General features: G+C 40.8%; 1 protein-coding gene across 5 annotated transcripts in view; it reads left to right on the top strand.

Annotated features, from left to right (window-relative positions):
• Positions 1-5,329: 5,329 nt before the first annotated feature.
• Positions 5,330-15,936, top strand: part of cadm1a (cell adhesion molecule 1a) — a 354,829-nt gene continuing 344,222 nt past the window's right edge. For 2 of the 5 annotated variants that reach the window (XM_027273932.1, XM_027273934.1), the window contains exon 1: positions 5,337-5,510. In XM_027273932.1, coding sequence (XP_027129733.1) covers positions 5,438-5,510 — 73 coding nt within the window. In that variant the 5' untranslated portion in view covers positions 5,337-5,437. Of the gene's footprint in view, positions 5,511-15,936 lie in introns of all 5 variants that reach the window. The other 3 variants (XM_027273936.1, XM_027273937.1, XM_027273935.1) reach the window with 3 other exon arrangements.

Genomic DNA, 15,936 nt, shown 5'->3' on the forward strand with positions numbered 1-15,936 from the left:
CACTTAACCAGCTGGCTATGTAGTTTGCTAATTCCTAACATCTACATGGGCTACTGTACCATCTTCAGAGATAACACAAATGATGACTCACTATAATTTCTGTGCTTATTTATATCCTTTCCCTCCTGTTTGTCTCGCTTCTCACAAGTCTCTCCTCCAAACCTCTTTTCTGCTTCCTCACCTCCTTCTTTTATTACAGGGACCACAGGGGGGTGAGGGAATAAGGGTGGAGGGATGATGAAGCTATGAAACTTCATCAAGGAGTGGCCCCCAACCTGAGTCTCACACCTTGGGTTCCTCTCTACAACACCTCCTGTCTTATGCCCATCATTGATCCCCATTCGAGCTACTCCTCACCCTCCTGTGCTTGACCCCCCATTTCTTTCCACCCATGGACTCCTCTTATCCTTCTTTCATTCTCATTCCCCACCCCCAATCTGTCCACCTCCTGAACTGTCCTTACCTTACCCCAAAAATTAATTTGCATGCACAAGTGGCACAGCCTTTGTTAGCAAAAGTACTTCATCAGCTGCTGTCAGAATATTCCCACAAATAAGAAACCCTTTTTTTATGGCTTTAAATTCAACCCACACCTCCCTTTGCGCAGGCTGAATCATCATGGGGTTTGCACCACAATATTTATCCACTCTCATCATCCATCATCTAATCCCTCTTGGCCTCAGATCACGGGACAGTGGTTACATTACTGTCCAGGGAATCAAAAAATCTGAAGGCAGCAGAGTGTTTTCCTTCTTTGGAATCAACACCAGTCGTGTGATAAAGGGAGCACTGACTGTGGAAACCTTCAAATTGAAACTCATAGCCTATCTACTGTCATTGTCATATGACCAACATCAGCACTGTCTAGGTCACTAGCAACAGTCTCTGCTTCTACACCAGCCTTGACCAGTGGGAACCCAGTGCTTGTATTCCTGGTTGCTGCACCACCACACTCATCCACCCTGCTATCTGTGTGTATTTGGCTCACTGTGCCTGACTCTGTGAGCCGTGTGTGGCTGTTTATCTTTCCTGTCTGTAACACACTGGCCTGGCGTAATGTTTGTACCTGGTAGTGGATTGAGGTTATGCACTTACTTCTAGGGATGCTGATGCTGTCCCACTATCCACTGCACTACATTTATCTGAGTCATAGGCCTTTATTGCACTATCACTGTCCATTTTAGTGCTTTGTTCCGGCATCTACTATGCAGCTGACCTACAGGAAGAGTTAGGGTTAGGATTATTCTTGTTCAAGGTTTCTTCTTTTCTTGCTCTGTGAGCAGTGAGGCCAATAGATGGCAATGTTGGTAAATCGGTCATGTAATGATGTTGGACAGTACTCCAAAGCTATATATCTTGACAACTACATGCCAGGTTGTGCTATGAGATTTGATGTATATGTTTTCACTTACACAGGTCTTTATGATGCAGCTCAGAGCAAATATTCAGAGTTTCTCATAGAGAGTGTGAGCTGGTGCTGAGCAGATGAATGTGTGCTGGAAGAACAGCTTGTGCAAATCCAGCTTCTGGGATTTTCAACACAGTCAGAGCCCTTCAGTCATAAGAAGAACACCAGTCATCAGTCCATGTCCAGTCGCCTGAATTGCCAAACAGCTCCATCCAAAATTTCTTCCTCGCTGCAAACTTTCACAGCCAGGCTGTCTCTTATCTGGACCTCACAGTGGTCAGGCTGCTTTTAGATAACAGTACGCAGGTGTTGGCTCAGCTGACCACAGAGGTGTCCATCAACATACATTTTTTCCCCACAGAAATGACTGTGTTCCTATTTTGTTTCAAGAACCACCCTTTTTTATTGGACAGAATCTTTCCAGAATCTCCCATAGAAATTGATTGCTGGGGCTTTTGGACCCGTTTGTTATGCTTGTAATTTGTTAAGGTTTTTGTTGTTTTATTATTTTGGTATAATGTAAGTTATACCACAGCTGAAACAACTAAAGTGTTGGACCAACTGAAAGATAAGTCAAGGAGCTAAATCAATTAGCAACAAATGTAAAAGCATACAAAGGGCAAAAGGTGAACTCAAACAGAATGTAAAATAATGTATTGTTAATAAACATACTACAGCTTGCATTTCAGTTTCCCTAGAAGAAAAGGTACAGAGGATTATATGCGGACGCAGTGACTTAGAGTATCTACTGGTCATTAGCTTAAATATGTTTTCAAAATGTTACTAGCTATGTAGCCAACATAAGTACACATATGTTTTAAAAAAAACATCAAAAAGAATCATTAAGCTTAATCCCCCATGGATGACAAATTCCCATTTCGGTTAGTAGTAGGCTAACCCTAACACTTGTTTTGATCTTGTAATTCCTTTTGGGACCAATCACTTGAGGCTTAGTCTGAACTCTTAATGTACCTTCACTCTAAAGTCTCTGCTTTACACTCTACAATAATAGGTTTACATGCATTAATGTTTGAAACACACATTATCTTTCTCATGGTGACAGCACCTTCGACCTCTGTCTGACACCACCTTCTAAGAAGCCAAGCCTGAGCAGGCAGCATCCATCTTTTAAGCTATGAGCAAAATAACTTACCTGGTGGGTGCAAATTAAAGTAGCACTGCGTTGCCAAGCAAATAAATTCCTGCAGTTTGACCATTTCTTTTCCATGAAGAGCTATATCATTACCTTAAGGGCATGTTTGTCAAGTAAATTTACATACAGCAGGAACAAACACACACACATACCAGTAAGGATAAGAACAAAGCTGATGCTAGTTGACCTAATTTCAACCCTCAATATTACATAATTAGTTTAACATTATCCCTGCGCAATATGCTAATGCAGAGTTAAACAGACCAGCCAGTTATCTAGGATAATGCACCTGTCGATCAGAGTGCAGTGGCAACAGTACAAACAGAAATGGGGTTTTGTGTACCACCATGTCCGTGGGAGTTGGTGACAATAGGTCCTGGTAGGGTCTACCCAGGCAAATTGGTCTGAATAAGACTAACAGTGATTTCAAAACGTGCTTGGACTTCAGCAAAAAGCTACCTTTCTAGGCCTTGTGGCTGGAGCTACACAAAGCTTGCAAGGAACCACCAAGAGGAAAAGTTTTCAGGGGTTGAGGGGAAGCTTGCACACAGACATGGTGAATTCAAAAAAGTAGTGAGGGTAAACTGGGAATGTGTGGATGAGGCCCACAGCCACAAGATCTCCAACTCCCACCTCAGGAGGGATTTTTCCTGCATCCTGGATAGCACTCAGAATTTGAGTGGGTCATGTTCAAAGCATCTATTGCGGAGGCGGCTGCTTGGAGTTTGGCCCAAAGGTCCTTAATGCCATGGCAGTAACTACAGGACCTACTGGTGCACACAACCATTGAAGGATGCTGTCAAGCTGCAGAAGGACTCCTCTTTAGGCTTAGTTGGCTAAGTGAACTCCTAAGCAGCAGACAGGCATTAAAAGGCCTGAAAGTCTGCAGCTTTCATGGTCCTATTTCCCGAAAAAAAGAAAGAAAGTAGATGCTCCAAATATCAGGATATCCCACTTTCAGGGTGTTGCTCTTGAGTGAGGATAAGATAGAACGTGAGATCGACAGGTGGATTGGGGCTGCACCAGCAGTAATGTGGATGCTGCAACATTCTGCTGTGGTGAAGAGGGAGTTGTGCTTGGACCTGAAGCTCTTGATTTACCAATCATTCTACCTCCAACTCTTCACTTCCAACTGCAGGTATCTTTGCAAAGCAGAAGACATAAAATTGAGTATAACACTTGTTTGTCATGTTTAAAATTATTTCAGTAAATGTGTTCATGTGCTTTTTGTCTAGTCCCTGTGTTTTCCTGTTGTATTCTCTTCCTCATGTTTCATGTTCGTTTCATGTTAGTCTGTCAGTGTGTGTGTGTGTTTCTGGTCCCTCTCCTCTGCCAATCAGCCAACGCACCTACAACTGATCTTCTCATCAACGCCAACCCACATGGTATAAAGCCCCGGCTCATCCATTCAGACCTATGTGGCTCTGTGCTATGGCTTCTACTCTGTTATTGTCTCATCACTTGCTGGAACTCCCAGTACCACCCTGCATATTTATTGCCAAATCCAGCTGCCAGAACTGGACCGGAACCTCAACAGCCACTCAGCCACTTTGCCCACCATCATTTATTTCTGAACTGATAACAACACTAGGTCAGCCTAAACAATCTTTGTGTAGATGCTTCTGTCTTAGCTTTTAATGTGGACAACTTTAGGCCCAACACAATGCATCACATGTTTTGTGTCTGAAAATATTAAACATAAAAAAAATTAAAAAATAAAATACAAGTGACCTGATGTTTAGTTATGTTTTTCCACATCTGAAATTACTTCTTGCTATCTGTGCTTTTGGAAGAGCCCTGACTTTCTGCATTTTTCATAACCAAGGCCCAAGAGCTCCAACTTTATATTCATGGATATAATTAAGTGCCAGAATGAATTAGTTTTAGGTTTGTGTGGTGTTTTTCTGCAAGCTGCTGTATATATCTTTGTTGAAGCACAAGACAATCAAAAGCGAAATCTTAATAGTCAAAATGAAACAAAAACATAAGAAACAGAAACTGTCTCATGGCATATTTACACCATGTGATATGAAACTCAAGCTCAAGTTATCTCAGGACACTTTTAAACTTTATTTGCAGAGACATAACAATACTACAAGCAAGAATGTATTCAATTGATTAACCTGTGACATTTTGGTGCTCCCTCTCTTTTAACTAACCAGATTGTTTTGGATGTTAAAAATGGCAACAGCAACCTACCATTACAATGCACAGTGTGGTAGGTGAGGGCGGCTCAACAAAGTGGTGCTAATATTGATTTTCTTTCAAAGAGTGTAGAAGACCAGCACCAGACCAGCTCCTAACCCATTCTCTTTCCGCTCTGTCAAACCAGCCCACCAGCTTGATTCTCTCCTGAATCACATGAATTGCAGGTGAATATAAAAATGTGGGTGGCTTTTGGGGCCTCAAAAAAAAATATTATGTCTGGACCTGCTTATTTGAAATAACTACAGGTGGGTGAATTAATCAGAGCAAAAAAGCCAAAAAAACAAAATGTTTTTACCAAAATGTATTCAGTTCAAGAGAGGCCAGAGAATAAAAGGACCAGGGCCGTTTTCCAATGATGAGGATGGGACCCATCCAACCCCCCCCCTACAAACAGACACACACACTCCTCCCTACTCAGTACTCCTGCAGCGGGAAAACAGCAATAAAAGCTGCTCAACCTCGTTATGTTTTCAGTCTAAGAACACATAAAAAGACTTTTTTTTAGAAACAGAAGACACATTCATTACAAGTAACACGATTTATCAAAACATCACATTGAATGAATATGGTAAATAGTACCCTCCTTTTCCTCGCATCTCATTAACTGAGTCCCGTTGTAGCTATAGGTGAAGCTGCCTCTCTCAGCCATACTGAAGCAGGTGTCCAACATGGCGAACGCTGGCAGCGGCTCTCTCGCGACTATTCTCTTTTTAATCATGGTTCAAGCGGCTCTACACAAAGGTAGGTCTTTATTCCCTTTCATGTGTGACTGTGATGCACACTTTCCTGTCAGATTTATACAGATGGAAGAGTGTAATTTTTTTTTTTTTTTAGCCACGGAGCACATTTTTTTTTTTTGGACGCGCGCGGCAGAGCATTTGGATGTATGATGTTGTTGAGCGAGTAACAAAAGCGTAAAGTGTCCGTAAAGTTGAAATACAGAATAAAAAAGAGCAGGTTAACGCTTGTTTACCATGTAGGCTATACGAACAAGCGTTACACATAACGCTGCCTGTGAATACATCACTTTGGTCACCATTATAAACCGCTTTGCTTTTGCCACAGAGCTGCTGAAACTCTTAAATGTATACAATTGTGTTGTGGAGAAAGACAAATAACGTGTTGTGGTGTGTATGGAGATACATTTGTCAGTCCGCTGGCATGGTTACTTTTGTGGCATGTTGTTCAGAGCGGAGCATGGAGTACTGTAAATCACAGAAAAAAAAACAGCGGTGCGTTAAAAGTCGGATATGCAGCAAACCCCCCCTCCGACAACGTGCAGCAGAGAGGATACGCCACAGCAAACTCCATTCAAAACTTTGTGAATTTAACAGGACGTAACCGAGTCAAACACTCACACACATGAATATGAACGTCACTTGAACCCTGCCGGTAACAATGTGCCTTTTGAGTATGTTCGGCGCAAAGATAACCCACAAATGAGCAGCTATTTCCCATTTTAATGACAGTTTTACTACTCGTTCACTGTAGCCCACCCCGCTGCATTTCGGTGGGGAAGCTATCAGAAACACAGAGGAAGTTAAACATTTTCAATGAAACAAGTGCCACTCGTTGTTGTGGATGTATGCCGAAATGCAAAGCACCTCAGAGTCGTCCACAACATGTCTTCAATTACACCCAGATACGTGTGTACTCTCTCTGGGAAACACGATAATATAAATTCGCTCGAGTTTCCAATTGCGTTCCGGGTTGTGTTCTTTCATAATATCGTAATATAGATACCGGGTTTTAAGGCAAGCAGCATCATGCATGGAAACATCAATGGTTTCCGTTTTGGTGTAGTAATCTTAAGTGAAACGCTTTTAAAGGGAGCGGATAGGTCGCAGATAAAAAGGGGTGACAACTGCGACATGATTTATGACGCTTTTGGCTTTTTAAACCACCGGTGATGTTGTGAGTTGGCGGGCTGCGGAACAGACACACACACACACACACACGTTTATTTACTCGACTAAGACGGGATAAAGTGTTGTGTTACATGTCGGTTGAAGTAAGCGTGTTATAGGATGTAACCGTGAACTACAGAGAGCTACACACTCTGTTGATGGGGGGGTTATTTATCTTTGCGCATTGATACAATGAAGATGTAGTGAAATAATAATAATAACAATAGTAGTAGTCGCCGCAGCACGCACATGCTGTTACAAACTGGAAACCAGTGTACACACACACATTATATAATAACTGGTTTAAAGTGCGGCTTTGTGGTTGGATTTCAGCTCCAGTTTGTGGTGCTACTTCGACCTCCTTTCGTAGCCTATATTTACGTCAAGTCAGTTCCGCTGTGAAATGATGACAAACATAAAGTTACTCAGGCAAAGCCGGGCTCTTCATAAGAATATAAACCCTTTTTATGCTGAGCTCGAGCATCTATTGCTGAGAATAACAGGGTGGCAGATGTCGACGTTTGTCACATTTTTGGATTATCCAGGAGGCTTAATCCATCACAGGGTTTTTTGTTTTTTGTTTTTTTATGCATTAAAATGGACGCACACTGTTCATGTTTTACATGTTAAACAGTCCTGTAAAGCACGGCAAACTAAACAAAGCTCTGTTGTGCTTTGGTCATTGCAGTCCTGCTTTACCTTCATGAGCATGGCTCCACTGATTTCAAACAAAGCTCGGGGCACCCTTGCACAAAGCATATCAATTATTTACCTTCAGCGCATACTGCATGCTCACATCTTGCTAAGCATAGCAGGATGTTTTTTTTTTTTTTTTTTTTCCCCCCCCCTCATCTGCCTCAATACAAATGAATGGAAGTTCACTGCAGTCAGGCTAAAAGAAGGCTGCATTAATTAATTCCATCCCATCTATACCTCTCATTTTGGCACGCAGGCTAACCTCATACAATCATACATAAGTGCTGCAAATGAAATGGATTCACGAGAAAGCATTCACATCTCACTGCAGTTCCCGTGCCGTTGCTCTTGTTTCAGAGGATAGGATACCTCCAGTGATGACGTTCGTCCTTAGTTACTAAGTGACATGTTTTGTCAGTCACTGACATATACGTGCAGGATATCTTACAAATTAAGTAGGGATTCCCCAAGCATTTCTTCAATTGACTTCATATCACACACACATCCATATATGTATATATATATTCAAATAAATAGCGTTGCTATTCATCCTTTTGAAGATTAAAGGGCTCCAACTGAGCGCTGAGTTGACAGCCTCTCTGTTTTTTAAGGCAAGACAGGAAGCTAGAATCACATTTTTTTTTTCTTTTGTGGTAATTAGAGAGAACATACGCTGTAAAGCAGATAATTTACACTCCCACAAATAATTTCAGTTGTGGCAGTGACATTTACCTGTGCTTTAATGAATCCCTGATATAGATTTGAAAATTTTAATCAAGTTTATACTGTAGTGTGAGTTTTTTTTATAGACATGTTCGTCTTAGTTTAATGATCAGAAAAAAGTCTTTTGTTTGCGAAAATGGAAGAATAATCTGAAAGAACCCAACATTGACTGAAATAACAGTGATAATCAAGCTGTCCTATTAAAAGTGCCCAAGAGAGATCTCTTAGATGCACTGAAATACTTTTTTTGGGGGTGCTATTTTCATCTAAATATGGGGTTTCAGTGTTTTGCAAATTTAGTTTCTACTTACATTTTGCACAGTGTGCCAACGTTTTTGGAAACAGGCTTGTAAAATTATTTAATCCCTGCATGGTTCTCTGTTGACTTATAACACAAGTTGTAATACACTAAGAACACCAGGGGCATGGCACTTTACAGGTGTTGCTAAAGAGTGCTAACACAGCACGCTCTGACCATAAGCTTGCTGAGACTTGAAATCTTGGTTAGGCAATCTATCAGTTCCAGACAGAGGCATCTCTGCTTTTCATTTTTGTGAAGTTATGTAATGGTTGTGAAAGTGCAGGTGGGATCGGGGACTGGTATGTAGTGTGTTGTGTGTGTGAATGAGGAAAAATGTATGTTAACATGACTTCAACATGACGGGATCATAAAGGTGTACAGATGAGTTAATATATATCATATTTTCTTTTAATCTCAGTTTACATCCTTTCCTTTTTGTATTTGAGCTTGAAGACTGATGTGTCTCATCTATGTTTCATGAAGTTGCAGTGGTCAAGATCATATGTTATGTCTATAGGGTATACAGGTTTAAGCTTTGCTGGCGGACCTAACATATTTCAAGTTGATGGACAGTCTAAAATCTTTGGTTGCTTGTTTTCAGAGTGCAAATAATCACATTCTCTTTAGACGATGGACAGGAGTCGATCCCTTTGGAACTTATTACTTTGTAGCGGTGCAACATGTGTTGAGTTAATCCACCTATTTTCTTCAGGCATTTGTTGACTGAGATACAGCATATGGTACATTGTCGCCAAAGGATTATTCCCTTTTTTTATTGTGGAGTATAAAGCCTAACTGAAAGCATCATTTATTTCCTGTACGTTAGTGGTTATCATCCCGACTTCACAGCTTACTCTTATTTTCTGCAACATTACTGATGATTTCTAGCCATGTGCCAGAATATGTATTAGGAATATCATGTGATATCACTTAATCAGAGAAAAATTATGTGGCACTGCATCCTGAAAAAGATTTATATTCCAGTAGTCAAAGTTTAGGCTGCAGTATGCATTTATTTACGTGAACGGTAAATGCATAATAGATCTCGGATGTGATTGTTTATATCCACCCCTTCCATGTGGCAGCTCATTTAAGATCTGATCTCCATGCTGCCTGTTTGTCCCTTGCTACCTTTGAGCCTGCTGTGCTCTTCAGCAGAGATTCATCGCCTCTCCTCGAAAATTGATGCGAGGCACTGTGCTCGGTGTGTTCAGGCCGTGCCGTTGTTTCCGGGAATGACTTCATGGGGTCTCGAAGGGAAGAAATGAGAAGATGAAGCATGATGTTTAGCTCCAAACACGAACTCTGTTTACTACTGATTGAGTTAGTCTCATATCGGCCGCGATTAACAGAGATTCTAATGAGATGCAGAAATTTACAGTGCAATACAGGCCATTTGAGATATTTGAACTAGTCATATATAGTGAACATGATGCAGTCATACCTGTTCAATATTTCACTCATCTGTTCTGTGTGAAGCCCTGAAGCTGAAATGATTATAATTAGGAGTGAAACTAATGATTAATTTCATCCACAAAATTCATCAAAAAAAATCTCCTGGGAGCCCAGTGACACATTGTCACATTGCTTGTTTTGTTGGACCTAATCAGTCCAAACCCAATTATATTCAGTTAATGATACAATTATAATAATCCTCACACTGGTACACAAATTCAGTGTCATTGTTTTCAGACCTGATCTGGTACTACTAAGTATATCAGCTAAAGGCACTACTAGTAGACTACTAATGGATTAATATAGTGCACATCTGATCTGTGTCATTATATATTATACTGATATTTTAACGGTTGCTGCTGTTGCTTTAGTGTCATTGCCCAATAGCCACTCAGGGATGACTGTTAGCTGCTTTGACAGGATACCGCGTCTTCGTTAACGCTGCACACAAAGCGATCCTGCTGTGATGATGAACTTGACATTCATCATCTTGTTTTGTTATCGTCGTCACATACTGTATGTCCTGATTGATGATTTCAGTCAGACTGCATGCTATTTTCACAATTTTAACAATACTGTTACTTTCTTTAAATGCTGTCACCTGTACCTGGATATGGTTTGCCTCTTTGCAAACTCTCCTGCGACGTCTTTTGATGGACAGCGACACAAGACATTTGGCTGTCTTGGGGAATTTTCTTGTTTTTCTTCAGCCTCCTTTATAACTCTCACGGTGTGTTGTTTTTAAAAGTTTGAAGAGGTTAGATGATGTTTTGAAGTTGTGGCTCTGCGGCACCTCCTTGTCACAAATAGTGACAACTTGGTGCAGGTGTATCGACAGATGAAAAGTAGCACGACCCCCGTTCTATGTGTTCCTTTCTGCCATTGCTCATTCATTTCTCTCTCCTCCATGACACGGTAGTCTAAGGCAGAAAGCGTGCCACACTTTGCGTGCTTGGTTCCTGCATCTCACAGGCTTTCTCAGACAGGGGCCGGCCTCATATGTCACAGGTGTCAATATTGAGATATAAGTATTGTGTTTGTTTCCATACCAACATTTAGGTCTTGTTATCGGCTCCAATGTGGTTACATTTTAAAAGATATCTGGCTTTATCTGGAATGTATCACACTCATCTCCTTCTCTGATTGTAAAGAAGAAAGTCGCATCTCAAGCAGAGTTGACCTGTTAATACTAAGTATGGGTACCAAAAAGCTCTATTTAGTGCTGATTTACTCCAGTTTTAGTGTTACAGACTTTTCTGGCCTGACCAAAAATTCAGAACAAATCTTAAAATATATTAACTATATAGTTTATTTCTATCCTTTTCAGACCTGGTCTGGTTATTGCCCATTTTTCTTTATCAGTGTGAACCGGCATGAAACATTGCCTAGGGGCGGCTTCAGTTCCAAAGAAAAACTTGTATCAGACTTAGTTGAAACCTCGCACAGAGTGGTTTGGCTCCGAGTCAAGCTGGTAGGAGCCCTGGTGATGGAAAACAGGTGTGGAAATGGACTTGTTCTCCCTCTGTATCCCCCTAGCAGCCTCTCCAGCTGTAATGAAGAACAATGGCTTTATTCCTGAAGGGAGGGGACCCCAAGTGACCCCCCTCCTCGTCCGCCTCCTGCCCCCGCCTGTCTACAGTGACTCTGCCAGCAAGTCGACAGATGACTGGGCTGGGTCGCATCTGGCCTCTGTGCACTTAGTGTAATCAAAGAGAGAAAAAAGGTTTATGGCCTACTTGTTAGTGGGCCGCCGACTGATGGGATGTCAAGTAAGCACCCTCCCGATTCCAAATCTCTGGAGGGACCGGGGAGGGGGTGTTGAGTGGGTGGGTGTGGGCTGCAATCTGCCATTCTGAAAGCAGCCTACTGGCCTAGGTATTGAATCATATTGTGCTCTACAGTTCGACAATCTGGCTATACAAGTAAAATGAATCAAATTCAGCCGATGTTTAAATATTTATGATGATATTTACATAATGTTGATGCACAAAACGCTGCTGAGGTGAATGCAAATATTTTTGCAAATATATATTTATAACATCACTTGTAGGAGTCTTGTCCGGCTGAGACCTTCAGCAAGTGTGTAGAGAAGAAAAAAAGACAACAAACAAATACAAACTAGTTTAAGAAATCCGTAAATCATGTTGAGAGTGAAAATGACAGAGTCTGAGGAGCTAAGGCGTTACAAAACTGGTGCATTTACTCAGGGATTAAAATAAACGTGTACACATTTTTCAGTTTATGTCACGGCCAGCTTTACTTTACACGCCAAAAGTAGATAAATAAATAAAAATCACCCTGCCAATTAGAATTTAACGGGACATTATACATCATCATACTTTTTTTTTCCCCTTGTTATTTTAAGTGCTACTCGGGCTGTGAGGGGGAAAAAAAAATAAGTTAAAGGGTTAAACCATGTCTTTTGTGGCTCTGAAGGAGCTTTGTCAAGACTGAGAAAATATCCCTGATGGTGTCGTGGGTGTTCTTTTTTTTTTTTCTTTTTTCTCCCCGGCTTGGGCTTGGACACTCCAGGTTTCTCAGAAAAAGAAAGCCTCTGTTACAATCTTAGCCTCTATTTTTGTTATGAAACATTTTCTTTTTTTGTTCTGAGCCAACACCAAGCAGCAATACCACAGCCAGGATCCCTGACATCAATATCGATATAGATATCGACTTTTTTTACTGTCAATAGCAGCCAGCGTACTGTCATTACTATTTTGTAGCACGAAGAATGTTTATGTGATCAGGACGTTCTCTAACATACGATTGATCTATATTGATCCATTTTTTCTTTTTTGGTCTTGATGCCGACAGCTTTTAGGATCGATCAGTTGGTGGAAACCCCCACGAGCATTTAAGACGGCAATCTTTACAGATCTAGTTCATGAATCAGTAAATGTCTTAATATGTATTGCTCTATACCGACAGACGCCAATTGTGAGCAGGGTCCACTCTACAGAAGAGAGCTACTTCTGTAATATTACAGATCAGTTCAAGCAATCTCAAGCTCTAGTGACATTTGTGCTAAATGCATACAGGGGTTTAGCACTAGCTCCCTCCCTGTGACACTTTCCTCTTTCTCCTGTCACTTCTCAGATTCCGAAAGAAATGAGCCTGGCAATATTTTGAACCTTTACTAAATAAAGTCAGTGCAGCTGTCATCTTTGAGCAGGATTGACTTTTCTTTTCTTGAACAAAATGTTTCTTAGTCATCACTTGCTGCCTGTCTCTTCTGTCTGTCTGTTACAGCACTGGCACGGCTCAACTGTCACTGTCAGAGACACGGCGTGATTGGCTGTGCTGCACTACGTCATGCATTTAAAAAAAAAAAAAAAAAAGTCCAGGCTGCTGACAGCTTTCTCTCTGTCAGGCAATTGTAGAGACTCGGGTTAAATGAATCAAATTCAGATATCATCACACATCATCAATCCTCTGGTGGTTCTCCGCTGGCCTGTATTGTTGTAATGTCACATGCACAAGTTGGATTGAGATCAGGCGACGTAGCCAGTCAAAAGCATTCTGGCGTTCTTGATGGACCAAATATTGCTCGGTTGCTTCAGAGGTATGTTCAGGATTGTTTTCATGGTTCATTGCTGCAGATTTTGCAGGGCTGTTGTCTGAATCGCGTCATACACTGTTAACCTAGTGTGAAGGTGGACACCCTTCAACACCCCTAAAGCTCCAAGTCAACACTGATTCGCTTATTTAAATTCATTTATTCTTGAACTCAACAAAACCAAAACCTAGAGTGCCTTGTGCTGATATGATCTTATCATATTCAATCCATACTGTTTATAGTCTCTCTCGACTTTCTTTCCCCAGAATCCAAAATAAAATAAAAAAGATTGTCTTTTTTAAACATGGGCATTTTTGTCTCTGGGTTGAACATAACTTCTTTTAGTCAGGTCAGTATGTGATCCAGAGATTTTATCCTGAAAACACTTAAAGATTAATATTAGTTCTGGTTTGGGTTGTCACGACTCTAGTTTAGATAACCAATCTATCCTTTCTCTGGTGCTTCCATCAAAGAAGGTGCCAATTTCAAACCCTCATCAAGTGAAATCTCTGGGTTCAAATTGGCACCTTCTTTCAACCAACCAGTCAACTGCTGAACTGATTTCATCAGTAGGCTGTCAACTTGTAACACACATTCCAGAGATCCACATTAAAAAGAAAAGTTTTCATGCAACATGAGAGTTTTTGTGTGTGTGCGTGTGTGTGTGTGTGTGTTGTTTTTATTCTCTCTCATGGAGAAACAATGAACAAAGACCAAAACAAAACCTGTGGCCTTTTTTTTTATTGTGAGTGACGAGGAGGAGCCCCGGTAACATGAGAGCGCAGCCTCAGGCAGGTGGATCTGCCCTGACTCTCTGACACATGGAAGCAATCCTGACCAAACACTGACAACTGGGATAACACACACGCCCACGCAAACAAACACACACACACACACACACACACACACACACACACAAGTGTGTATAACCACAAGCCAGAAAAATCCAACAATATAGTTATCCCAAAAAAAAAAAAGACATTTTTGAACTTCATTAAAAATACACAGGCTTAAGAGAGTGCATGTTTATAAATATGATTATAGCTACAAAGAAAGCTGGAAATGAATACAGGGTGTGTATTAAAAAGACACATTTGGTTGCACGGCAACAGAAGTCAATCCCTGTGCATTTAACCCCCAACATATGAGTTCATTGATAACTGATAACCTTCCTGCCACAAATTCACAATAATTGTCTTTATCAGAGACTGAAGGCCTATAAAGGGAGGTAAATAAATGCCCATTTTAAAATCTTAAGTTTTCCTCATCCTCCTTTCAAGCAAACCCAACATTTTCCGCATATTAACCTGTTAATACCTTAAATACTCGATACAAATGACAATTCAGTTCTTTTTTCATTCACTAATTATTCCTACTTTGCTGTTTGTGTTAAGGCACCGTCAGTAAAACTCTATTAATGTTTCACATTAAAAGTCTTCCATAATCCCTTACCTCTTTTTTTTTTTTGATAGAGTTTAGTGTAATGGATGTGTAAGTGGAAGAAATTTGAAATATTAGGTAAATGAGAACAGTATTTCTGCTTAAAAAAACAGAGGGAAGACATGAATCATGGAAAAGTATGTTTTGCTTTCAATATTGATTTAATGTAGTCCATTAATTTAATCAATAGCGTTGAGCGTGATTTATGATGACTGATGCAGATCACAAGTTATCAGAGACCAACGCGAATCTGACCAACAGTCTTAACACCCGGTGGCGTTCAATGATGATATGATCCACATGAAAGCAGCAGTTTGCCAAAACGTTGGCCAAAGTGTAACCAGCAAATACTCATATGACTAAAAACTAAAATAAATTCTTGAAGATGAACTGACGAATCATTTCAGCCATAATGCGGAGGGGTTAAGCGAAGACGCTGGAGGAGCTCTAATAATAAGAACATGTGGAAAAGCCCTAATGCATGCAAGTGGTTGACTAATCTAATCTGTTGTCCCAAGTGAACCATCGTCAGTCACAGTGAGAAATAAAAAGACAACAAGTTGCCTTTGATTGCTCTTTCCTTCCCAGTTTGAGGCCTTCATCATCTTGCTCTGCTGTGGAGTCACAGGGAGGCATCGCTTGCTGTAATTGGGTCCATTTTGCCTGCATTCATAGATACAATGCCGAGTTCAACAATGAATGAATAAGGAATCAATGCATATCATTTGTGCTTTCAGCCAAATAAACAATACAGCTGGTGTTCCGCTGTAATCATCGGAGGGGAAATGAATGCCCTTCTGAATACAATACAGGTATGCATCAGCCATTGCGACACACTAGGCTTGAGTGATCTGGGTTCTCCCATCTTTCATTTTACATAACACTCCAGCTTGTATTACATTTCAGTGAATTTGCTCCTGATGAGACCCTTCAGGCTGTTACACTGTCTCCCATGGAACTGGATCACTTCTCTCCACTGTGCTCTGTTCCTGTCCTTTGTCTCATCTATTGTAACTCTGTCTTGACTGATATTTTCTGCACTGATGCCAGACAACTGCTACACAATAACACCGTCTCATTTTCTTTGTG

Source organism: Larimichthys crocea, chromosome XXII, assembly GCF_000972845.2.
Source record: "Larimichthys crocea isolate SSNF chromosome XXII, L_crocea_2.0, whole genome shotgun sequence".
Taxonomy (NCBI): Eukaryota; Metazoa; Chordata; class Actinopteri; family Sciaenidae; genus Larimichthys; species Larimichthys crocea.